Consider the following 26,882-nt stretch of genomic DNA (forward strand, 5'->3'; position numbering starts at 1 on the left):
TCTGGAAGAACCCAGAGGGTCCGGCAGTACAGATGTGGTGGATAAAGTGTTGGGACATAATAGCAGCCGAGAAAATAACAGCCCTCCGGTTTGGGAACAGAGACAAATTTTACCAAACCTGGGCCCCATTCCTGGACTACACACAGAAATACCCAGGCCTGGCCCGACAGCCCCCCTCCCTCCGATGGATGGACAAATATGATTAAAGAGAAGGCCGGAAATACAGGACACAAGCCATAGTCAAGGGAAGCCAGCGGTAAAGACATAACAGCCCGCAACTACCTCCGCCCTCCCCCCCGACTCTCACACTTGCTGGAGCACACACAAACTAATGAAGTTCTGTACCACGCAGGTCCCATCCCGCTCCCGATGTACTCCTGCAGTCCAAACAGCATTCGCTGGTTCTGACTCCTGATATACAACCCATCGTCTCCCCTCCCTCCTCCTCACCCTCCCCGTCCCCGTCGTCCCCACTGAGACTTTACAGTCTTGTTTTTGTTCTTGCTTATAGTTGTTTATAATAACAAGCAAATGAGCGCTGCTTTCGGCGCATGTAAGATAATGCCATAATGCCAGTTTGCTTGTAGAAAACCAATAAAAAGAAATTTGGGGGGAAAAAAAAACACCAGAACTATTATAAATAATGATTGTGGAGTCTGGCTGGGCGGGAGGCAGTGTCGACCAGGATTTTGAGCTTAGAAGCATATGGACTCTTGTGTATTTGTGCTGCTATTTATTTATTTTATTGTGTACTACAGTACAAATCTGTACTTTTGACACAACACATACATAAAAAGAATCAATTTTCAACGATTAAAAGACATTTGACAATTACAGTTTCAATACATTTCAATATTTCTTAAAATGTGTACCAACCATTATCTACACATAATCATCAAATGACATTAAAATATTCAAAGAATCACATAATTTCACTATACGAATGTTACAAATCCACTGCAAAATACGAATTAGTAAGAAAAGTTCATTTGTATTTAAAATCCTCCTCCACAGCTCCTGTTCTGTGGGTATAAAGTTCATGGATAAAATTTGAACCCTCAATGTACACAAGTTGGGACAGTAAACGCACAAATGTTTTAGTGTCCTTGTCTCATTGTGACAATGCCAGCAAAGTCTCTGGTCCCTTGGTACTTTGTTTCGTGTACCTAAAACTTCGAGTTGGGAGTACGTTTAATTTAAGTCTTAAAAGGTGGGACCTGAAGTGCCTTGACGGGTGCTTTTTCAAATAGGTAGCAAGATCATTATAATTCTTAATTGACCAGATGAAATGGTCTCCCGAAACATTGATATTGCATTAGATTTTCTCTGAGACCAGGCCACAAATATCTGGACAATTTATTCTTTACTAAATACGCTGCTGCTCCCAATTCTTCTAATGTAGCCACTGTTATTTGCAATGTATTTAGACAATCAGGCCCTCACTCCATCAAGACATTACATGAGTTTTTTTCCAATTTACATTTAGACTCTCATAGATAGAGGCAGCCGATGTGGCGAATATACTTGCAAATATCTGCAGCTTCCCCCAATCAATCATAGTCTGGAAGGGAAGCTGTCCCAATTCATAGAGTATCCACACTAACCGGACTGATCGCGGTAGGCTTAGGAGCCATCGCCAAATGATGCCCTTAAGTTTTGGCCAATCAATATATACCTTCCTTGTCTGTGCTCCTTATATTAATTTAGGGACGATTTGTTGTCTGTACAATTTTAGCACTGGGAGTCGAAACTGCCGGAGCTTCACTAATGCTCCATATAACTGTGCCTTGTGGTCAGTTAGCAAAGCGGGCCCTCCCATGTTATCATAAACTAGGGACCCTAAATATTTACACTTATTCACTACCTCAAGGCTATAGCTATTTAGCTTCCAGTGGATAACCTACTTTTTTTATGTCCTACCTTCAGCACCAATACTTTAGATTTCACTATGTGTATCGACATATCCAAACTGCCCAAAAATTCTTCCACTGCATTTAGAGCTCTTTGGAGACCAATAGCTGTCAAATTACAATGTCGTCAGCATACAATAAATGTTGGATTTTAAACTCTCCCAACCTCGGAGGATTTGTTCTGACAGAACTTAGATAATCTAATATTCCTAAAATATATTTTTTTAAAAGGAAGGGCACCAACACAGACCCTTGATGTAGACCTCTATTTGTCTCTACCCGTGGAGTATAGGAGCCGTGGGCATCAAGTCTAACTCTAATCCTTGTGCCCACATGCATAGCCTCCAGAATCCCCACCAGGGCAAGTGGACAATCCCTTTCCTGCAGGTTTTTCCATAGCAAGGCCCTATTTACATGATCGAAGGCCTTGCTTATGTCCAAAAATGCCAAAAACACTGGTCTACCATGAGCTTTTGCCTGGGCTGAGAGCAGGTCCAGGACAAAACAATTTAAAGCTGTTCCCATGCCCTGCCGGAAACCCCATCTGAAAGGGGTCCAGACACTTGGACTTGCCTGGCCATTTATGAAGCCCCTTGAGCAACATTTTAGAAAAAATGTTATTTGAGCAGTCCAACAATGATATAGGTCTATAAAACAGGGGAGAAGACCTATCACCTCCTTTATAAAACAGAGCTATAGTGGCAGCAGATCAAGTTTCGGGGCACTCTTTGTTAATCAATATGCTTGCAAATAAAGCCAACAGTAATTTGGACCAGACAATAGAATTTGCCTTGAAGGTCAAATTTGAAAGGCCATCGGGGCCCCGGGGCATTCGATTTCTTGCTCCTTTTTATCAGTATTGCAATGTCATCCAAATCCCACTTAATGGCCCCCTTACGCCTGGCCTGCAACCACTCTGGAGTCCCATTTAGCCCCAATTTCATAAAGGTCGCTAAAGTATTTTACCCATGCTTCCTCTAAGAAAGACTGGGTTTGCAAGAATCAATATGTGCCTTTGGGCTTAATTAATTGCCAAAATCTGCCCGAATTATTCTCCGACATACAGGCAAGCATTTTTTCTGCGCCATTAATATACATCACAAATTGCTTGCCTTTGATCCAGTTTCTATACTCCTGTTTTATCCTCCGGGCCTCTTTACTGCATCCTTTTGGAAGGTCCTTCTTCAACCTCGTTACCTACCTACGCATTTGTTTTTTTTTCTTTTCTTTTTGTCAAACATCTCTTTATTGAGTTTATAACATGAACATAGAAAGAGAAAAAACAAAAAAAAGAGAACAACAAATCCCCTAACCTTCCCTCCCTCCCTCCCCCCCCTGGCCCTGGGTGGTCTTCCCCTTCTTTCCAGGGCTGCTCCCGCTTGGGCGAGTTCGTTGAGCTCATTGCAGGTCTAGGATCTTGAGGTGTTGGGGGCACCAGATTACCCTATAATCGTCTCTCAGGAAGGCCAGCGTCTCACCCCAATCCCCAGCAAATTTTGACAACTCCCCATTCATAGCATAAGTCGCCCACTCCAGAGCGACTGTGTCCCACAGCCTCTGCAGCCAGTCATGAAAGGTCGGGACATTACAACTCCTCCATCTCTGAGCAATTAGTGTCATAGCTGCAAGTGTCAATATCACTCTCGCTCTTTCTCTGCTGCGAGGTTCTCCTGTTCCGCCAACCTGCAGGCCTAGTAGCACCTGTTCGGGGGATCTGCTCCCTCCTTCTCCAAATGCCTGATCTTGCCCCCTCTGTACTACCTCCCAGAATGGAACGATTTTCGGACGCCTACACCATATATGCTCAGCTCTTCCCTCGTGCCCACACCCTCTCCAGCACTCCCCTGATACCTGTGGGTACATCATGTGCAGAATTGCCAGCGTGTAATGCCACCCATATATTATTTCATACCAGGCTTCCTGTGTTTGCGATGCCCTAGCCAGCTTGGGAATTTTTCTCCACAGACTGGACCATTCCTCCGTTTCCAAACCCCTCCCTATTACCCGCTCCCACCTTGTCATGAAGGGCCAGCGGATTCCGGACAAAGTAGCCCGCGACCTGCAATGGTGGGCCTATCCCGAGACCATCTTGAAAGGAGAAGTGTTTTGGCAACCATGGCCGGAGATAACAGTAGTCACAGATGCCTCACTCACGGGGTGGGGAGCCCATGCCAACGACTTGACCATCAGCGGTCGTTGGTCTCCATCAGAGTCCAGACTACACATCAACCTATTAGAGCTGAGAGCGATCAGACTAGCGCTGAAAGCTTTCCTGCCATCAGTACAGGGGAGAAATGTCCTGATAATGACGGACAACACGGTGGCCATGCACTACCTCAACAAAAGAGGAGGCGTAAGATCACTGCCACTGTGCAGAGAGGCGATGCAGCTCTGGTTTTGGGCAATCCAAGAAGGAATTTCTCTATCGGCAGTCCACCTAGCCGGAGAGAAGAACTTGACAGCGGACACTCTGAGCAGGCAGAGCACAGTCTCCCACGAGTGGGAGCTAGCTCAGGAAGTCCTTCAAGAGATCTTCGCCCTTTGGGGAACCCCTCAGGTGGATCTGTTCGCCACAAGCACCAACAGGAAGTGCGATCTGTTCTGTTCAGGGGAATTTCCCCTGAGAGGAGCTCTAGGAGATGCGTTCGTAGTGGACTGGGAGTTTCCACTCCTTTACGCGTTCCCACCAGTCCCTGTTATTCCTCAAATGATCAGGAGGTTGAGAAGATTCCGGAAAACCATGATCCTAATTGCCCCGGATTGGGCCAGGAGAACGTGGTACCCGGACCTTCTAGATATGTCCATCTGTCCTCCAATCCATCTTCCACTCAAAGAGAATCTTCTCTCGCAGAAGGGAGGTCAGGTTCTCCATCCAGACACCAGAACCCTCAACCTTCACGCTTGGCTTCTGAAAGGGTGAGGTACAAGGATTAGGATCTCCCTGATGACATCATGGAGGTGTTGCTTTCGGCCAGAAGACCGGCAACAAAGTCTTTATACCGCTGCCGTTGGAACAAATTTTGCAGCTAGTGTAGGGAAGAGAATATCAACCCTTTTTCATGTGGTACACCAACGGTGTTATCGTTTCTACTCTACTTGGCAAACTCAGGCTTTCAAGTTGGCACTGTAAAAGGCTATCTCGCAGCGCTTTCTATCTTCAAGCGCACTGCGGAGGAACCATCGTATTTCAAACTTCCTATAGTGGTACAATTTCTCAAGGGACTAACTAATGTTTACCCTCCAAAACCATTCCAGGTTCCCTTATGGGACTTAAATTTAGTCTTAAACTTCCTAATGGGCACTCTATTCGAACCACTTCACTCTTGCGCGCTGAGATTTCTCACGCTTAAAACTGTCCTATTGGTAGCATTAACATATGCTAGGAGGGTGAGCGAGCTACAAGCTCTCTCCTGTAAACCCCCTCATACAATCTTCCACCAGGACAAAGTTGTCCTACAGGTGAAGCCTAATTTCCTCCCAAAGGTGGTTTCTGAATTTCATATTGCTCAGAAAATTACCTTACCTTCGTTCTACCCTCCCCCCCATCCGGCGAAAGAGGAGGAAAGGCTACATAGGCTGGACCCAAGGCGAGCTCTCAGCTTTTACATCAGCAGAATGGCTAGGATCAGGCAAGCAGACCAACTGTTTGTAGGATACTCAGGTCACAAGTTGGGACTACCCATAACAAAACAAACCATCTCCAGGTGGATTATTTTGGCCATCCTGGAATGTTACAGACTGGCAGGGAAAGAGCCACCCCAAAATCTCAGGGCTCATTCAACCAGGGGTATCGCAGCCTCTTCGGCTCTCCATAGAGGGGTACCGGTCCGAGACATTTGTGCGGCTGCCACATGGTCGTCCGCACATACATTCACAGAATTTTACAATCTGGATTCCTCCACTGCTCAAGAGACCAGATTTGGCAAGGCCGTATTACATTCGGTCCATCCCTAAAGGGATACATAATATTCTCACTCCCACCTCCAATTACATGCCACGGCTATGGGAGTCTATCAAAGATAAGGAATATTTTGGGTCTACATGCAGTTTTCATCTGATTTGGTTTCGCTTAAACATGGTTTATCCGTCTTTGACAAAATGCTGTATGTTTTGTAATGCATTTACCAGAACCCATCGAAATAATGGTGTTGAAACACACTTATGAGCCAAGGAGGGATTTGATGGGCTTGAGGCCTGCTGGATTCACACAGCCCAGTTCTGTGTGGAATTGAAGTTTCTGTTATAGCTACTATAGCCCTCTTGCCCTTGAAAGGATTCCCATATTAATATGGCCGCCGGATTGATGCCACACACTGCGTGCGGATGCGAGGCGTTGCCATAGCTACCACAGATATTTACACGGATGTGGGGCACCCAACTGCTAACCCGGTCTGCTGCCTCACGGTCCGTGTTTCTGCTGAGTACAAGCTAGTATGTGCACTGCTCATTGATATTTTGGTTACAATGAGGAAGGGTATGCCAACCCGCACGTTAGCGTTGGGGAGGAGGGTGCAGAGTCAGTGAACATTCTGAGAGTTTTTGCCCATGTTGTTATGGCAGCAGTAGGCACGCTTTCGCTTAACGACGTGCATTACATATAAGAAAAGTCCTTACGGGATTACTTTGCTAAAAGGTCCCAGTCTTTCTTTATACTTTGTAGAGAGGTAGAAGCCTCCCTTTTTGGAGAATTGAGAACGAAGGACCACCCGGCAAGTTCTTTACCGATCGAAGCTGGGTAAGCATGTTAACTCTATCTGAGTTTGCCCTATCAAACATGACAGTTTATTAGTTAACCATGGGGGAATAGACTGTTAATAGTGCTTAATTTCTTTATAGGTTGAATTTCCCTCAAGCCTACTTTGAACAATTTGAGGTCAGTCTTCATTATTTTTGGTATCTAATAGTGACATTTCATATCAAAAGATGAACATAGAGGTAAATAATGATTTACTACTTGTAGGTGAACAGATGAACATTTGTGTGAATAGATTTATGATGGACAGCTCCAAGCCCTGAAAATTGATATTATATATCCGAAACGCGTTGGCTAATTAAAAAAAAAGAAAACAGTGTTTAAGTTGATTGTAATTAAGGAATCTACATTTTCTGTGAAGGAAAAGAGATTTGATACTCTCCTTTTGGATTTGTTAAGAATATTTATTGAGTGTTTGATTTGACATTAGTTTAACGCTCAGGGATTGTGCGTGTAGGTACTCATGTAATGATGAAATATCGTTCTTTGAATATATGATGAAAATGTGTGTTTTTGAAAGTATAAAATGTTCAATTACAATTCGAGAAACTGTGTAAGGGACTACGTCTCTTTAGAGTGCAAGTGGGTTGGTTACCTGTTGGTCACAACACGCGTTCTCAAGAAAGAACCCTGAGAGGCCCATGTAGTGTATTTGGATTTCACCTTGGAAGAGTCCTGAGCTCTGGGAAGGGAACCCTGAGCAGCTCAAGAAGTGTACTTGTGTTTGAACTGGCAAGAGACCTAAGCTTGGGGAAGGGACCGTGAGAGGCATACCAAAGTGGAAACTTGGCTATTTTGTGGTGTTGAAGGAACTGAAGCTAGGGGAAGGGAACCACGAGGCATTAAAGACATTGATATTGTTTGGACTATGGACAAGGTCCTATGAACAGTCCCTTTTGATTGAACTCATCCTTTTGAAGCTGTCCAACCTACCATTGGTGAGAAGACCACCTGAAACCAATCCTGGTTTCCTATTTTTGTTGAACCACAACCTTTTACTTTTGAAAGACTTCCTAACACATTTTTGTCAAAGAGTGAGGGCAAGCATAGGTTAAGACCAAGACAGATTTTTATTTTGGACTTCTAGACTTCTACGGCCCTTAGAAACATCATTTAAGGGAACCATCTTTATAGTTTGAGGGCGAGTTAGGCATTACACCAACGCAGGAACTTTTAGAAACAAAGGTTTTGAAAACTTATCCTTGTTCATCCCTCTCTCTCTTCCACTACTCCCATGGCACTCTATATCTCCTATCTATTCTAACTGCTATTCTATCACCTATCCTACCTCTCTCACAAGGTCTGGAAGGAAGACGCTGATAAAAGCGCTGGTGGACTCTAATCCAGGCCTACATATTGCTGACACCTACGTCAATGCTACTTCCAGACAGACTGTTATGGACATCCTCTTCTCTGTCCCCTCTTTTGACCTATGGACCCCCCATTTGGTCTCCACTCTTTCCCCTTTCTTCTCCTCTACCATTAATGGTGGCACTAGGTGGGAAGTACTCCTGGCATGATTCTCATCTGCTAGGTTTATCACAATGGCACTATCATGGCCCAAAGTTCTCAACCTACTCCTCTCCTTGACCAGCGCATGCCCTCTCTCATAAACGTCTTGCCTTCTCCTGTCACTCCTTCCTCTCCTCTCACCTCTAACCACTACCATAGATGGGAGTACCACCTCCCTATTCACCCTCTTGGAAAACCTTTAAAGGTTGTAACTAGCTTCACTTAGCTACTTTGAATGCTCGCTTTGTTGTCAAACACACCTTCGGCATCGGTCTCATTCTCGAAGACTTTGACCTAGACGTCCTTGCTCTTACGGAGACGTGGTTCAATGCCAGCTCTGTCACTGCTCTTGATACTCTCCCTCGTGAGGGCTACAAAATCCTCTCAAAACTCAGACCCAAGAGGCCTTGAGCGGAGAGGCACTGATCTTCCCTGGGTGGGTTTCTGCCTCCAGGATTTCTGCCTCCATCATACCTTCTCAATCCTACTCCTCTTTTAAATGCCTTGTCTGCAAGCTAGGGTCTCACCTACTCTCTCTCTCTCACCCTTGCCACTATCTAAAGGCCTTCTGGTCTTCTCTCTCTCTTCCTCTCTGAATGGGCCGTCCTCGCCTCCTGCCTCTCAACCTCTTCCTCCAAACTCCTCTTCCTTGATGACTTCAACATCCACCTCGACTCCCTTGAATCATCCACCTCTCAGTTCTGTGTACTCTGTCACTCCCTCTCTCTCTCTATTCTCCCTTCCGGCCCAACCCACTTTGCCAGTCACACCCTGGACGCCCTAATTTCTGGTGACATCCCTCTCTCTAATCCGGTCACCAAACCCCTCTTTTGGTCTGACCACTCTCTCCTCTCCTCCCGCCTGGGTCCTCTTGGACCTCTATCTGAGCCACTGTCAGTACTGCCAGCCTCCTTCACCATCATCCGACAAATGAAGCGAGTGTCAGTCGCTGCTTTCACCTCCTCCTTCACCCTCGCGCCCCCACCCCCACTCCCACCGCTGGCATCTTGAAACATTCTTGTTCCTTAACAGGCACAATATGAATAAAAGGAAGAAAAAGATATATAACTAAGCCTAGCTATTTTAGTATCCTCTTTCATAGCCAGGATCTTCTGGAGCATAGATATTTACACCAGTGCTTCTGACATTATCCAGAGTTTGACCCAAAAGTGTGAGCTTTTAATGCCACACAATCCATTATGCACTGGGCATCCAACTCAGTTTTAGAATTAGTGCTTAAAACCTGGAGCCGTCCACACACTATCTTTCAATCTAGGCAACATTTGTGGCTATTGCCAGTTCTGTTTGCAAAGAAAAATATCAAACTTTCAACACTGAAATATTATGCATGCCCTCTTATCTGACCATGTGACATACAGTAAGACAAAAGTATGTTCAAAGATTGATTTCCTATTTCAAAGAATGCCCTTTATTACCATTTGTTTTCTTTCCCTCAGTGTAGCAAGATATTCTGTTCAGCAACATATTCCCCCCCAGATGCATACGTGTTGACAAAAGGATTGGAAAGCATTGTAAAAATCGGTGGTAAAAAGACATGCAATGAAACTGAGTGTGGTAAAACACATACAACCCAAAGCTTGATAGTGGTGTTCTTCTCTAATTCTCAGACATTATACACAAACGAATTCCCATTTTGTTCTTCGCCAACAAGATGGACCTCAGGGATGCCTTATCATCTGTGAAAGTCTCTCAGCTGCTCTGCTTGGAAAACATCAAGGATAAACCTTGGCATATATGGTAAAGTTAAGTAATTCTTCTCATTAGTTTGTGTTTTGTAAATTATTACCTAAGATATTAATTGAACTGTGATAACCATTTACTGATAAGTACAACAAACTACGTGTTTACCTATCATGAATTGGTAGCATAAGGTCGTTGTCAGATGTACGTTAACATAAAATGATTTGACACTTGGCAGATTTAACAAACATGGATAACTTTTCACTCCTAATCGGCTGTTTGAAACAGATCCTTGCGAATATTGACTGATCATCTTCATGTGGTCTGTGTATTCACTCTTTCCTGTTATAACAGCTGTGTTCTAAAGGTGGTGGTGTAATTGTCTAATGTTTTTTTCAAATAACCAAAACATTTCAGGACCTAAAAGTGAATGAATGATGAGACCAGCACGGGGTGCAGGGAGCATAGCTGCCTAGAGCTAGTGGTCTGTGACGGACTCCCCAGAGCAGGCACTCCTCCCCCTAGTCGGACTCCCACTGAGGCCAATGTAGCCTGGAGGAGGGTGTCGAGTCGGAGGTCCTGGGTGAAGAAACAAGACCGGCCCAGAGGCTAGCTGAAGGAGTCAGGAGCCAGAGGCGTCGGAGCAAGGTGGCGTTAATGGGAGTTGTAGCCTAGAGCGAGGAACAAGCAGAGAACCACATGACCCTGCATTGTCTCCTGCAGTCTGTTTCTCACTTCCCTTGGTAATAGGCTAAGGAAGAACTGGCGGGCCCAGGCCCCAGAACGGATAATGGGCCGGGAAAGCTGGAGGAGACAATCCTAGGTGGCTCATGATGCTTGTAGAGCAACCGTCTGAGGCCTGTCCCATTGCGGCCCTCTATGCCGTGATCAGAAGGGTGGAAGAGGCTCATGAAAGCAACAAGGGCGCTGTTCCAAGCAGCCACACAACACACCTGACGGCAGTAGGCGCCCATGCGAGAGACCAGCGAACGCAGAAGAGTGCTCCTTGTCAAATGCCCAGGATGATAATTTTGGTTGTCGGCGAGAGGGGCATGGGGAGCATAAGGGGGAGGGGTAGAGCCATGATTGGCACCCCTGCCAATGCAAGAAGCACGTCGTGACTCGGTCCGGTAGAATGCTCGACAGGAAGAACAGAGACTAAATGAGGAGCGAGGCACATAGCTGTAGAAGCCATTGCATCTTGAGGCAAATGCCTGGATGAAGGAGGAGATAGGAGGCCAATAAGAGTGGGCAATCACCGAATTAGAAATCTTGCCCCCCTTGACACACCTGGAAAGGCTGTATGTTCAGGGATGTGGGGAGGCCCAGGGAGCTTTGATGTTGCAGTGCCTTGTGGAGATTTCATCCATCTAGAAGTGGCCAGGCTGCCACTGGGACAGTTGACTCTCGCCAGAGAACACAAAGACAGGCAAAAGGAGGACCCAAAAGCAGGGCCGAATTCTCACCTAACACTATGGCAGATGATGCACCAAAGCAGATATACTTTATTTATTTAAAGTTCTTGTAAAGCGCCTTACGCCCGCAGGCCTTAAAGTGCTACGAAAAAATCACATAAACAAACAATACAAAAAGACAGTTTAGACCATCATATGAGAAAGGGTCAGACTGCAAAACATATTAAATTACAATTAAGAATAATGAGCTCAGACTATAAAACCAAGGCTCGTCGAGCCCATGGGCAAATATTTACACAGTCTTAGGTTCGACACCCCACCAGAATACAGTCTCTGTTCCCTTGCGTGCCCCAATTAGCCAGATCTATTCTGCCCAGGATTTTTAAGTCACACGAAGCCAAGAAAGTACTTTGTTGAGAAGTGCGTCTCTAGGCTTCCTTTTGGGAGGTCTCGGAACGTTGGTAATAATAAAGTTTTGATTGTCCATAATCATGGCTTTGATGGCAGTATCCTCAGGTGTTGGCATGTTGGACTTTTTCAAACAAACAGACCTTAGGTTAGCCGTTCCAGGGTTCAAAGACTCATTTTGCTCAGCTAGACATCCATTTGCAGGGGCGACGACAGGCTCAGATATAACTGATCTGCTAGTCTGTAGTGACTTGTTCTCTGACTGGGGGTGGGGGAGGTGATGCTTCTTTCCGGAGCAGTTGCGACTCGGGACTCATACCGGCGCGCTGAGCCCTCAATGAAGGTGCATCATTTTCAGATTCCATTAGAGACCATTATGTCGGTGGGGAAGAGTTTTCTTTATTAATGAGCGGCAGACTCGCAGGTAAGGCGTTGGTAGCTGATGCGTTTTTTCTCAAGGAAAAAAGCGTGATATTGCTCTGCAGAAATGTCTAAAGAAACTAACCATGCGTCAAAGTCCTCCGAGGTTTCACAGTTGTTTAATTCCTTTATGAGAGTGTCTTTCCAAACTGCCAGAATATTGGCAGGTGACAATTTCCCTTTATATGCAGAGGCTTGAGGAGAAGCCTGGATGACCATGTCCATTCTATCCACCCCATCAGGCAAAGAAGAGTTCACATTGTTTGCCTGAAGATATTTAGTGGAGCTAGCTACCCCTGGGGCTATGTAAGTTTGATTAGGAATGTACTTGGTAGCAGGGCTGCTTGAACAAGGAACCAGGCCTTTTATTGGAGTGGTACAAAGCATATCCTGAAAGCCCACGGCCTCAAAAGATACCTCAAGTCGATTAGCATGCACATGCTCTCTCCTACGAGAGCTGAGGGTTAAGACTTCAGACAACCGATCATTTTTGCACACAAACTGAGTGACTGGGATACCGGTGAGGAATTAATTAATCCTGGCATCATGTGATATACAAAGTTCAGGCCGACTTTGGCTTCTGGTGAAGGCAGAAAGACGGAGCTCCAGAGCCATCGGCAAAAGGTACCTGTGACTCGGCGTCCTATGTGCCGACTCCAGATTCACGCCAAGAGCTGCACACCCACAACAGGGGAAAATGCGACAGAGCGAGGCGACTGCGGAAACAGAAGCACAGGAGACACACTGCCCGCGGCTGTAGCAGCAGTCCCTCCGAAGTATGGATCGAGTGAGCGGCACACCCGTACATGATTAGAATGGTTAGAGGAGAAGATCTATCGAAAAGGAACAGGAAGAAACTGTAGTATCGGGGATGGTAAGAAGACATCTGGATTCAGGTAAGGCACAGGAGACCAGTATATATAAAAGGAGTGAGTTTATTTATAAGTTACAGAGTTACAGGGCTAGTTATATAGAAAGGGGCAGGGAGCTAAACAGATGACATCCTTTCAGTAAGGTTCTCCCATCCTGTGTTCCCAACTGTAGTTCTTGGAACCTTCAGGTCCCATCACATTCCATATGACATAGCTGTGTTCTACCATCAGCAGCACTGTGTGCACCCAGTGCAAATAGATAAGTACAACACTACACAAACCAACGAGCCGTCAAGCCACACTGCCGTGAAACGGGCGGCAGCTACTGACAGCCGCGGAAGTAGCAAGAATGTCAGAGCTTGTTAAGAAGCTGCAGGAGATCAAGGCATTTCGGGCACACCTCCTGGCCTCAATATCAGAGCTCCGAGGCAGGGTGGAGAAGGTGGGGGATCGGCTAGAAGCAATTGAAAACAATCGGGCATCAGCGGAAATCTTAGTCAAGTTTGGAGTCTGAAATCAAAGAACTGGAAAGAAAGGACAAAGTGGATAGCCTGTAAATGGACGGTGTGGAAAATCAAGATGGGGAAAAACAACCAATATTTTATGGGAATTCCCCATAAAGGAGGAGAAACTCCTGGGGATTTGGATACAAAAGTGAGGAGTATGCAAGCGGTATGTGATGAATCTAAGTAGTTACACAGGCTTAGTACACTCGTATCACATATACTGGACCAGGACTGCCAATCCCAAAGAGTAGGACTGGGCAAAATCAGGGACAAAACACACCTCTATCTGTCCCTACACCCCCACCCCTGATCCTAGGAGCTGGTGGTGCGCTGCTTATCTATGAAAGGATAGAATAAGAGGACAAGCTAGCTTGGTTGTCAATGAGGTCACAGAGAGTTGACACGTCCCAATCCGTATAACAAAAACTCACACATGCCTAAGATTCAAGGGGGGGTCATTACAACCTGGCGGTAGCTGTGCCGTTAAATACCTGCATGGCTGCCGCCGGAGTCATACATTTTGTGGCGCCAGGGAATGGGCAATTACTGGGGCATTACAACCCCGGCGGACCCAGTAATTGCCCATTCCCGGGCGCCGGTAAATATTACTCCCCCATTCGAGTCCTATTGGACTCAATGGGAATGGGGAGGATGGATGCCCCGGCACCATTCATGAATGGTGCTGGTGCATTCGGCGAGTCCTGCAAGCGGGTGCCGTTCCGCCCGCCAAGTCAGACCTGGCCGGCTGAAAGGCTCCCGCTCGCAGAACTCTTAGTTTGCCAGTCTGGAAACAACGGTACCTGCAAACTTACTGGTACCGTTGTTTCCGGACCTGCAAACTTATAATGAGGCCCAAGGTGTTGTAATCTAAAACTGCCTTAGCCCTAAAGTCAAAGCCATAGGACAGAAACCAAAAATATTTTTTTCAAAGTGAAACAACGGGGGGCGCTGTTGTGCTGCTGATCAAGATGGGCGTCGCCTGAGATACTCCCGCGACAGCTCACTAATCCTTTCTAATATCCTGTCCCTAGCCGAATCATTTGACCCCGGGGAGCAGAAAAATATTCCCAGGAATACTCGGAGCATACGTTGGTGAGGCAGCGACCTGGGAAGTGCTCCAGGTGAGGCGGCGTATGGTATGTGTGGAGGAGGGGCCGACCACAACATGTGCGCTGGGGGCCGTGAGAAGCCAGTTGAAGAATATATAATCAACCCGCAGCCGGCGAAGACACTGAATGTCCCTGACAGAGGCAAGTGTAATCCAAGCAGTGGCGAAGATTGACGAACGTCGGAAGACTTGTGCACCGCGTCTTGAGGGGAAGCAGAAGACCCCAACTTTGGAAAGTCGCGGCTAATGTCCAGTTGGGGAAGCTGAGAAGAAAGCGGGCTCCGGACCGAAGTCCTGACTGGAGAGGTGAGCCCCCCCAACTCCGCCCCACACCTCATGAACCAGCTCTCAGCATAGACCTGACCACATCACCTGGGGGTAGGGGAGGGGCCCCTGCAACAAAGCACCGCAGCGGCCCACCGCTCTGTAATATACACCGAACACCTCTCGCTGGAGTGGCAGTGAACGACTGCCCTGTAGGGCTTACCCTGTCAGGGAGGGAGGTGGACCTCGAGGCCGCATTTACTAGACGTGGGCCCGGTTAACATGCTTTCCACCCGGCCACCCCACCTGATCCAGAGTCAGTCGCACATCAGCACGAACTGCTCACACGAAACGCACTGAGAAATACACCTGGGCCTGAAGACTTCTGGAGTTAAACGTGGTGGTGCCACAACTGGGTGTATGTCAGTGTGTGGTCTATAAATCTCCCTAAATTGAGGATAGAAAAAACCGAATGCTGTGGACAATGACTGCTTGTGAATTGAGCAGAAAGGGGTGATCGAACGGCCCATCCCCTGCCCATAGGAAGAAGCAGTGCTCTGCCACAGGAGCAGCAACCACACAGTGGGTGGGAGTATGGGAGGCTGCCAAACTGAGTCAACCTTATAACCCCGGACTGCACCACTGCATCCTGGAGTGTCAGGCTGAAAAGGAGACACCCGACGGTGAAAAGACAGACCAGGGCAGCTTTGGCCACCGAGCCTTATAGCGCGGGGCGGGGATGGACCAACCCCTTGAGACATGCTCAGCCTGCAGTAAAATATAAGGCCTGGAACATAGAGCAGGACAATTCAGGCTGCGACCCGCAGCTCTTAATGCGTATAGAGATCTCCTCCATGCCATCACCCTCTAAGCGGAGTGCCAAAAGACGGCCCCAACCACGCACTAACCACATTGGAAAGAGTTGATTAGACCATCTGGGCGGCCAGAACCCTGCAGTAAAAAACCACAGATACTCGGCACAACCTCAGACATGCCGAACCCAGAGAGGCACACATGGGACCACCAGCAGAGGGGGCAGAGTGCCCGTGACATGACCGCACGTTAAGAATAATAGGAGGGGGCGACTGGGGGCAGTCAGAGCCAAACAATCTCGGAGCTGGAAGGAGATCATAAAAGTAACTACATGTAGGGGCTGGACTGCAAGACCCAAACACTGACCGGCAACTCAAGACCATCGCTAGAACTGCCTGATTCCGCCGCTGTAGCCCATAAGGGTAATCCAGACAACTCGAGGGCCCTGTTTTTGACACTATAGACAGTATATGCCCCTTACACCTGCAGGGGCAACCGAGACATTAGGGTCACACCCTCTCCCAGAAGCGGCAGGAGCAAAGTGTAAGGAGCCCAGATACATATGTTTGCCCTGAAGGGAATCTCGACCCGGAAGAACCAGCTGAAGTCATAGAGGATTGGAGACGAGAAGACCCCTTGTCAGCTCCCAGACACAGAAAAGAGCTGAGATATCTTTGACATAGTGCATCATCAAGATTGGGCAACATCCGCCGTCAGATCTCAGACCCAATTCTAGAAGGGTCAACCCTAAAAAACAAGCGAAAATGTAACAATTTGCCCGTGCCGACCAGGCGCAGCCGGCCGCCCCCTCTCAACAGAACCAAGTGACACCATAGGTTGATGTAGCAGCTTTGAACCAAACCCTACTGCTGCTGAAAGGTAGCACCGACTATCTGGGGGCAAAAATCGACGCACTAACGTGTAAAGTAGATATCTCCGCAATTCAGATTGACAAACTCTGCGGGCGATTGACCGAAGCTGAACAGAGAATTGGGGAGGGAGAAGATAAAGTTGCCACCTTGCAACATGAGGTGGCGGACCTGCAACAAATGGTCAAGCAAGTAATAGCCAAGAACGATGACCTCGAAGGACGCTCCAGATGGAACAACATACACATCCTGGGGATCTCAGAAACGCCAAGGATAGAAAACATTGAAAAGTTTGTAGAACAACTACTAGTTGATGTCCTGTATGTACATGGTAGCATGCACTCACAGATCACTGGCAGCGAGGCCTCCCCCGGGAGCACCTGAGCGTCTCATTATAGCTAGAATCTTCTGCTACAGAGATATAGACACCATACTAAGAGTAGCGAGGGGAAAAAAAAGGATTGAAATGGGGGCTATATACAATCAAACTATTCCCGCACTTTAGCCCCATGGTACAAGAACAACGTAAAACATTCCAAACTATAACTTTGAGGAAAAAGAATATCAAATACTCAATGATGTACCCGTCAAAACTGCGAGTTTAACATAATGGTACAACAATGTTTTTCACCTCCCTGCAGCTTACCGAACGATTTGCCATGAATATTCCAGATCCTCGACATTCACCGGCGCACACATCATGAAGCCACCACCATATCCTTTTACAATAACTGTTACTCAGTAAACAGTCAATGAGCCCAGCTGCCGGGCTCCCCGGGGTATGGGCGATGGGCAGTGACTACCAGACAATGGCTGTCGCCACACAGAGTGTACAAGCCGCCCTCAGTGCCCCATTTCCCGCACATACAGCGGACTGTTGAATTATGTTAAAGTTGGAGTGTTATGGCGGAGGGGAGGGCCGGGAGCCGGCCGGTTGTTGTTTCTGGTGTGGGTGGAGAGGGGTGGGATGGGGTAGTTTACATAGGTCAGACGATAGGGGCCCTAATAAGTTTCACACGCTGACAAAGAAATATAAGACGCATAAGGTCACTGAGGTGGTCGACAGAGTAAAGCTGGAAATAACCCAACATAAATTCAGAAAGCAACCCCACCATAGGCTGGAGAAAGGATAATCCGTTGTCAATAATGTCCTGGAATGTAAGAGGTCTTACCAAACAGAAAAAGATCAGACTAATGGCAAACTACAGCAAAAACCATAATGTCAACATCCTATGCATACAAGAGACGCACCTGGTTTATGGGGCACCCGTCCCTAGACTACCGTGGTGGGGGATATGTAGGTATGGTTCCTCATATACCACTCACTCGAGAGGGGTCGCAATTTACATACACAACTCACTGGAGTTTAGACTGCATGAGTAGATAGGCGATGAGGAAGGGAGATGCATAATTCTAGCCAGAGAAATTTGGGGGTTGAAGTTCCAGCTAATCAATGTATATGCACCGAATAACGACTCCCCTGCTTTCTTCCACAAATGCGCCAAACACATACAAGCGTTTCCAGGGCATGACACAATCTGCGTCAGGGACTTTAATATGCCTCTTACAATAGAATACGACAGATCCTCAACAACACAGCTTACCTTACCCCGAGCCGCAAAGGCATGGCCAGTCATAGCACAGTACCACAACCTACATGACATATGGAGGGAAGAGCATACACATAAGAGAGAATATATTTATTTCTCCAGCGTCCATGCCAGCTCGTCTCGAATAGATTACATAATGACCCCCTCTGCTCTAGCGAGAAGTGTAATAGAGGCAGGAATACTGGCCCGCACCGTTTCAGACCACTCCCCCATCCTGGTACGCTTGACTGGCCCGATGGGCCCCCCTAGACAGTTGAGGTGGAGGTTCAGAGCCTCCACTTTGGAAGACTGGTTATTCCGAGAGGAAATAAGCCCGGACATTCAGACATATTTCACTGCAAATGTGGGTTCGGGACCAGACCCGGGCATCATCTGGGACGCCTTCAAGGTGTACGTGAGGGGCTGTTGCATGTCCAAAGAAATGGGGTACTGTAAGCTTTAAGGGGGTCCATGCGCACATTGGAGGAATCTATTAAGAGCCTGGAGAGCCAACAAGGCATCCAGGACTCAGAGGAAATACGAGCCACCCTATGGAAATAAAGAGAAGAACTCCGCCAACTAACAAATAGGGAGGACAGGTTCAAAGGGGACCCGATAGCTGCCGTACGATACGGAGAGGGTGACAGTCCAAGTAGAACTCTTGCATAAGCCATAAAACAAGAAAGATAATGAACTCTCATTATGGCAAATGTTCCATGCTGATAATGGTCCAGCTTTCGCAGGGCGGGCCCTAGGAAAAGCATTGGCGGTGTGGGGATCAGAGCTGCACTCTGCTGCTCTTTTTCCTGCTTAGCAATCCCCGCCCACCTGGTGCCTTCCTGGTTGCTGCTATTTTTCCCTACTCCAGGAACCCTCCAGCCTCTTCCTTTGAAGATGGGAGCAGGTGTAAGTGGATCTAGATCACCTGGCCTAAGCACCACCCACCTTCTTAGCCCTGCCTCTTCCTTGCTGCTCCTAACTCTTAGATCAAGGGCTTCTCTCGCCCGGGCGTCCGAAGGGCAGATAAAGAAAAGGGCAATTCCTGTTTGGACCCGTTCGGACCAGGAGGACCCAGGGCCCGAACCCCTTCTCAGACAGCAGGTGAGTATGCACCAACATGTGTTTACTGCTTCTGTCTCCACAGGCCATCTCCACCCAACTCTGGTCCCCCTGTGATGTTCCCTTGTGCCCCCTCCCCTTCTCGCCCACAGGTGCTGCCTGTTTTGCCTGATTCTTCTACCCTGCCCCCCCCCCCCCTGACTACTTCTGCAGGAGTCTGTCCTGATACATTCTAGTTTCGCCAACACCGTCTTGTGGCCAATGCTGGATTTGAGTTTTATGGACTTCATTGATTCACGGTGCGTCACCCTTTCTCAACTCTCATGCTGGACTTCCTTTGCATCTTGTACTCATGGTGGCCCTGAATCATGCTGTTCCCATCTTCATCTTGTTTCCTAGCTTGCAACATTATGTGTTCTACTGACTTCTGCAATTGTATTCGCTCTCCTCTCTTGCTTCTGCACTCTTTTTGACTGCTTACTCTCTGTTCTCTTCGCCTCTCCCTTTCCTATCTCCTCCCCTTCCTTTCTTCTATGCACTTACTCTATCAGAATTGTCCCTGGACCTAGTATGATAGCAACCTCATCTGTCTGCTCCCCATCCTCTTATTTGCCCCCCCCAGCACTATCTGAAATGTTGAAGGGCCCAGTACGATAGTCGCTTGTTTTGTTCCTCCCCTTCCGCACCCCTCTCCCTCACCTTTGGTTTTTCTCTGGCTCTACCAGAAATGTTGTCAGGCCTAGTACGGTAGTCGCCTGTTTGTTTCCGCTTCCTTCCCACTCTCCCCCACCCTTCCTTATCTATGTCTTAGCTCTTGCACTATCTGAAATGTCGTCCGGCCGAGTACAATAGTTAATTTCACATCCTTACTGTTCATGGCCTGTAAGAATGTCATTCTATTTTCCCTTGTTCCCTCCCTTGAAGCGCTTTGAAACACATTTTGTATAGGCGCTATATAAATAAACTGTCATATCATATATCATATCATATAATATCAGTAGAGGGTGCCTCGGGGCAACTCGTCAGGGACCTGGAGGGGATTAACTCAGTGTTTCGTGGTTACTATGAGCAGCTGTACTCCTCCCACACCACAGCCGGCCTTGATACACTGATGGAGTACCTAGATGAAGTAGCACTAGGGTGGCTGGACCCCAGAACTAGGGGGGGGGAGGGGAGTGAATAGGCCGATAACTGAGGAGGAGATCGACAAGATGATCCTTTCCCTCCCAAACGGCATTGCACCAGGAAATGATGGCATAACTGCCGAATTCTATACGGCATACGTTGTTATCCTACTCCCCAGCCTACATGACATGTATGAAAGTGCACTTGTGACCGTAACCCTCCCAGAATCCACAAGAACGGCACTAATCACCCTTCTACTTAAGCCCCAGAAAGACCCCCAGAAATGTACAACATATCGCCCGCTATCATTGATCAATATTGATAACAAAATCCTTGCGAAAATACTGGTGGAGAGACTACTCCCACATATGGCGGCACTGGTCCCCCCTGACCAGGCCAGTTTCACCCCTAGTCTATCCACACAACATAACCTGTGTAGAGTGTTCAAACTCATGCACAATGTAAATCCGCAGATCCCTATAGCGATAGCGCCATTAGACGCCGAAAAGGGCTTCGACTCCGTTGTATGGCCTTTCCTCTTCGAGGTGTTGCGGCTCTTGGTCCTGGGTTTGAAGTTCATACTGTGGATCAGACTGCTGTACACAGCTCTGAGGGCAGCGATATACACAAATGGGATAGCATAGGAATACATCCATTCGTCGAGGGGAACATGGCAAGGCTGCCCCTTCTCACCGATATTGTTCACCCTGGTGATGGAACCACTTGCTTGCCACATCCATGAACTGCACGCTCACTGTAGAGTGCGTTTACAGAAAAATCTTAACATCATATCCCTATATGCGGACGATATCCTATTGTATGTGAAACACCCGAGACTAAATCTCCCACCATTAATGCAGAAAATTAGTAAGTTTGGGGAGCTCTCAGGGCTCAGAATCAATTGTAGTAAATCCCAAATATCACCACTGACCCCAACTGTGACCCAGGCCGACGCCAGTCGGGGATTCCGATGGTGCCCCCTAGGAATCCGGTATTTGGGAGTGTTTGGGAGTGATGGTGACTACAGATGTGGGGAGTCTCTTCACCGGCAACTACACAAAGATATTAGATATGCTAGAGCATAAAGTAGAATCATGGATACATCTCCCTATGTCCGAGTCAGCGCAAATCTCACTTGCCAAAATCATCATACTTCCCAAACTACTATGTGGGCCTCATTCCAACTCTGCCGCCAGAGTCATGAATTTACCGGCATCCGGCAATGGGCAATTACCGGGACATTCCAGCCCCGCCGGAACCTGGGGAAGAGGGTCATTCCCTGGAGATGTAAACATTCACCATTTGGAACTTTTGTGCTGGAGTTTAAACTTTTGTGTTGGGTTTGAACATGTGTCCACTTCAAGAAGTAGAGCCAATACCCTTAGCACCTTGGAGTTAGTTTTAGAGTGTGAGGGCAAGGATAGTATTTTGGACACAGGACATATATTTACCTCGGGCATCTTGACACTGGACAAACCCTACGTTTTGGTTGAGTTAGGGAAATACCTTCTAGATTAGGGTCAGTGAGGCAGTTTCCAACCCCTTTTCATTTTGATAAAAGTCTATAACCAAAGCCATGAGTCCTTTGTTTCTGCGTCTCATTCCTTGCTCTTCAGTCACTCCTCTCCCAGGGATAGCCTCTCCTCATGTGGCCAAGGGACAGCAGCCACTTCCTGATATTGACCCTTTGTGGTGGCTATTTGCGGGAGAACCGCATGGAGGAGGCGACCCTCGTGGAAGGTGTGAGGCATTGTTAGATGAGACATGGTATCCCCCTTTCAATTTTAGCGATATCCCCTACATTCCTCATGCATTTTTGACATATTGCAATGTAGAAAAGGAGACAGCAAACACCACTGATTGTTCCCTGCATGTTAACAACTCAAGCTACATGACTGGGACGAAGAAGAGGGATAGAAGGATGAAGGTCTGCAAAGCCGAAAACCAACAACACGCTCTAGTTGTGGAAGGAGTAGTGCTGTGGCGGGAGCTTTAAATACCCAACAGCTGTTCTGGGAGGGAGAGAAACTGACAGGAGCAGGTGGCTCTTGTTGGAAGAACAACGACTCGGCAACAGCCCAGCTGCACGCATGGCCCGCGGAAGAGGGAGGAGCAGAACGAGTGCTGTCCAATGCTGAAGGACTGCTGATATCGTTGAGTGGGAGAATCGAAGCTCTCACATTGCACTGGCAATCGCAGAGGAACGCTGCCTCCATGCCTCAGAAGTGTAAGGAACTCATGGTGGCAACAGTAAAGACAGACACAAGTGATTGCAGTTCAAGGGTGTTTATTAAACCGTATCGATAGGTTGGAAAAATGCCTAATCGAAACCAAAATCTAAGATGGGTGCATGTAACGCTCACCTGACTCCCACGGAGGCGCTGGCCTGATTTGGATTGCTGTGGCCTCTTCTAGGGTGATGCGCAGGACTCGGAGGATGGAATGGACCGGACCCCCAAATCTGGCTTGTCTGGCTCGTAGAAATATCCTTCTGTGTGTGAAAAGGGAGTATTAACAATCTGCGGGATAATGCGTAGGCCTCCCACTCCCCTTCTCACCCTCCACGAAACCCTTCTGCCATTCCCCGTGAAGTCTCACCTTAGGGTCTGAAAGGACGAGCTCTCCATCCTGCTTCTGATGCAGGGGCGCGTTGTTATCCAGTTACTTCACTGGATCTCGGATTGGTGAGACTTCAAGTTCGCTTGACTTTTCCGTAAGGTATCGTAAGAATTCTGTTTCAAGTTCAAGCTTTAAATAACCATTGTCTGTTTTCTCTATTTCAGGTGCTGAATGAAGATTCCGAGTTAGGGAATGGATCCGTCGAAGGAAAATTCTGGTGAGTTTTTGATGAGTGGTTCCTCTAGTGTTCTTGCATTAATGCACTAATGCTTGTGTCTTTTTCCCCTTAGGGGCCGGGGGTGGAAATGCCGAAGATTCGGCGCCGACCCGAAGTGAGAAGAGATGTCCTAATAAATATCAGGTAAGTCTTTGATGAGCGTTCCGCTAATGTCCTGTCATGATCTCTGCTTCCAAAAGATCAGGACTTGCCCGACTCCCTTGGAAGCAGACCCATAACCCTGGTTCCGAGTGCCAGCCAGTCCCAATTGGGACCTTTTGGACCCTGTCCTGGCGCCAGTGGCACCAGGCTCATAAAGATGCCCAGTCCCAGCGCTGGAAGCGCCGGGCTCATAATGCTTGGGTGGTCCTACCTGCAGCAGACCATGCTGCTTACTTACCTGCCAGTTGAACCCCTGATCCTCTTCTGTTTGGGACTACTTTTCCTGTTGGGTGGGGCAGGAGCCACTCCCTAGGTTCAGAACACTGGAACTCTTCTGGAAAGCAGGAACTCTTTTCTTACCTAGGCCTGGCTGTGGAAGGAGACACCTAAGCACTACAGGAGGCTATTTAAACCACACCCGATGGATGAATCTTGCTTTGTGTTATTCTGCATTCTCTGCAGCAGAACGCTCATCGTTTCTTCTGCTTCTGATCCTGGGCCTAAGGGAACAAAGGCTTACCATCCTGGAATCCAGTCTTCAGCAGCACCTGTAAAGACAAAGAAAGAACAGGTTAGCACTACGGTCTTCAGTGGCAGCGCATCTCTTACCTGGTCCATCGGCTGTCACCAACGCCTCGCGCTGCATTCCGGCATCTGAAAGACAAAGGCTTACCTACTCTTCGCAGGCTCCGGAGGTCTTCGCACTGCATTCCGGCATCTGAAAGACAAAAGCTTACCAGCTCTTCGCACGCTCCGGAGGCCTTCGGCGCTGCATCCTGCATCTGAAAGACAAAAGAAGGTGCGTTTAAAGACATTGGGCAACTTTATTACTCACGTGCCATTACTCCTTCCCACGCCGAATCCAGTGGGTATTCCAGCACCCTTCAGCTTCTCTAAAGCTCCGAACTTGTACCTCCAAGATAAAAGGGACAGTTAGTGTGCATCGTGAAGCAGGCTACAAGCGCTTACTTACGTGCTTCCAGGCGCTTCTATTCCTCACGCGGGTTCGATCCTCAACTCTCATCAGCCCGCCATCCGCCATCGCCGGAACCCTGCAAAACAAGAGATATCATTACAAAAGACTTTTAAGACATTTGAAGTGCCCAGAACTTACCGTTCGTGCAGTTAACGACGGACAGCAGTCCTCTGAGGTCAAGAGGCCCACACCCTTATCCAGTGAAGAAACTGGTTACGGCACCCTGCCCCGAGGCAGATGGAGAGCTCGGCGTTCACTTACCTAAGGTGAGGGTGTTAACCTTTGGGGTTCTACAGGAGAAGAGAAAGGGAAGAGGAGAGAGGCACCCAATAACCCCAAGTTCATTAATCCCATATTTTCTATCTGCAGACATCTTACTCTTTGAGTCAGACATACAGTGCAAGAGATCCAGCCCAAAGAGCCAACCGTGTGTTACACATCACCTTTGAAGATACGGCATTCACCCAGTCAAGACCGGCGCCTCTGCGGGAATCAGGTGAGCGTTACAGAACACAAAGCCTACCGCAAAACTCCCACCCAGGCGCTATGGAAACCTCGGATACCGACCAGCTAGCCCAGTTACTTGGGGAACTAAGAGCAGAAGTGCATGCAGCCCGTCAGGAAACGAATGCTCTAAGAAGGGAACTGATTATTTCCAAGGAGCGAACAGACGATCTCGCTAGACAATTGCTACAGTCACAAGCCGGACAAACTCCGTTACCCGCATCAGGGGTAAATCTTCCTTCAACATCCTCTACGAACCCAGTGCAGATCAACCTACCTGGGAATGTACCTCTGGCTCCGCCCGAACGATTTTCTGGTGACCCAAAGAGGTTTGCAGTATTTATTAATCAGTGCCGGTTGCACTTCTTATGCCGGCCAGCAGCCTTTCCAACTGATCAAGCTAAGGTAGCTTTTGTGCTTTCGTACCTTAGTGGCAATGCGGCAGACTGGTCGATCCCTCTAGTTAATCAAGATGATCCGGTTCTCCATGATTTTCAAGCTTTTCAGCTCAGTATGGAAAAACTGTTTGCAAGACATTCACAGGGGCAGGCCTTGGACAATGAGCTCCTTTCATTGCGACAGGGTAATCAAGACCTTTTGGCTTATATTGCGTCTTTCAACAGACTGATAGTGGAAACTCGATGGCCTGAGGACAAAAGGATTACGCTGTTTTATAGAGGTCTACGTGGAGAGCTCAAAGATGTGTTAGCCCAAGTAGTGAATCCGCCGCAAGACTGTTCGGACTATATTGACTTAGTCGTTCAAATTGACCACAGACTGCAGAACAGGAAGGCCGATGGTTCCAAGTTTGATGCTCGAGTATTTTCCAAACCACCAACTCCTACCAAAGGAGTAGGCTCCAGGGAACCCATGCAAATAGGGGGCCTGAAAGGACCACTAACACAAAAGGAGCGGGAAAGGAGAAAACAGCTGCAATTTTGCCTCTATTGCGGAAACTCGGGGCACTTTCTTCGAGACTGTCTGGTGAAACCAGCCAAGAAGGCAGTAGGAGCTGCAGTTACCAGGGTCACAAACTCTGAGCAGGGAAACGACCTCGCCCGACAAGAATAGAGGTCCTCTTGCCGAGCGTTAAAACCAGTTCACTGACCTCGCATTTCGTGATACCTATGGTCCTCATTAGCCCTGAACATCCGGATCGATTACATGCGATTGAAGCTTACGTCGACAGCGGTGCCATCGGCAATTATGTGGATCATGAAATGGTTTTGAGGATGAATCTGACTCTTTGTCCAAAGGCTGTAAAGGACGTCATTACTACGGTGGATGGTACGGAGATAGCCTCCGGACCAGTAACGCATACCACCCAAGAAGTGACGGTAGTAAGTCAAGATGGACATCACGAGAAGATCGTGTTCGATGTGATCAAGGCCCCTCAGTTCCAGATTATTCTAGGAATTCCTTGGTTAGAGAAGCACAATCCTCAGATCGATTGGCGAGCAAGAACGGTTCAGTTTCCAGAATGTGTCTCTACTTGTCACCCTCGACCTGGTGTTGCACTGGCAGCAATTTCCTCGGAGGCTCCCCAGTTACCTCCTGAATACCTAGAATTCCAAGATGTTTTCCGGAAGGATCAGGCTAACTCTCTACCTCCTTATAGGTCTTATGACTGCCAGATAGACCTGATACCTGGATCTACTCCTCCTTGTAATAGAATTTATGCCCTCACCGAGCCTGAGAATCTTCACCTCCGACAATACCTGGATCAATACCTAACGAATGGGTTTATTCGTCCTTCCAAGTCCCCTGCTTCCTCAGCTTTGTTCTTCGTTCCAAAAAAAGAAGGGGACCTTAGAACTTGTATACATTATCGCGCCCTGAACCAGATCACCGTTAAGAATAGATATCTGTTACCTTTGATCCCTGAACTCCTGGACCAAGTCAGAAAAGCATGCATATATACAAAGCTGGATCTTAGAGGAGCCTACCACTTGGTACGAGTAAAAGAGGGCGATGAATGGAAGACGGCCTTCCGCACCAAGTATGGGCTATTTGAATATCAGGTCATGCCCTTCGGACTTTGCAATGCCCCGGCCGCCTTTCAATATTTTATGAACGATGT

The 26,882-nt window shown here is 47.7% G+C and overlaps 1 protein-coding gene across 5 annotated transcripts in view; it reads left to right on the top strand.

Annotated features, from left to right (window-relative positions):
• ARL6 (ARF like GTPase 6) overlaps nucleotides 1–26,882 on the top strand; it is a 2,156,307-nt gene that overhangs the window by 1,641,136 nt on the left and 488,289 nt on the right. For all 5 annotated transcript variants that reach the window (XM_069610619.1, XM_069610618.1, XM_069610620.1 and 2 more), the window contains one exon: nucleotides 9,804–9,933. In XM_069610619.1, coding sequence (XP_069466720.1) covers nucleotides 9,804–9,933 — 130 coding nt within the window. The remainder of the gene's footprint in view (nucleotides 1–9,803; nucleotides 9,934–26,882) is intronic.

This window comes from Ambystoma mexicanum, chromosome 8, assembly GCF_040938575.1.
Source record: "Ambystoma mexicanum isolate Mex_15411 chromosome 8, UKY_AmexF1_1, whole genome shotgun sequence".
In the NCBI taxonomy this organism is placed as follows: domain Eukaryota; kingdom Metazoa; phylum Chordata; class Amphibia; order Caudata; family Ambystomatidae; genus Ambystoma; species Ambystoma mexicanum.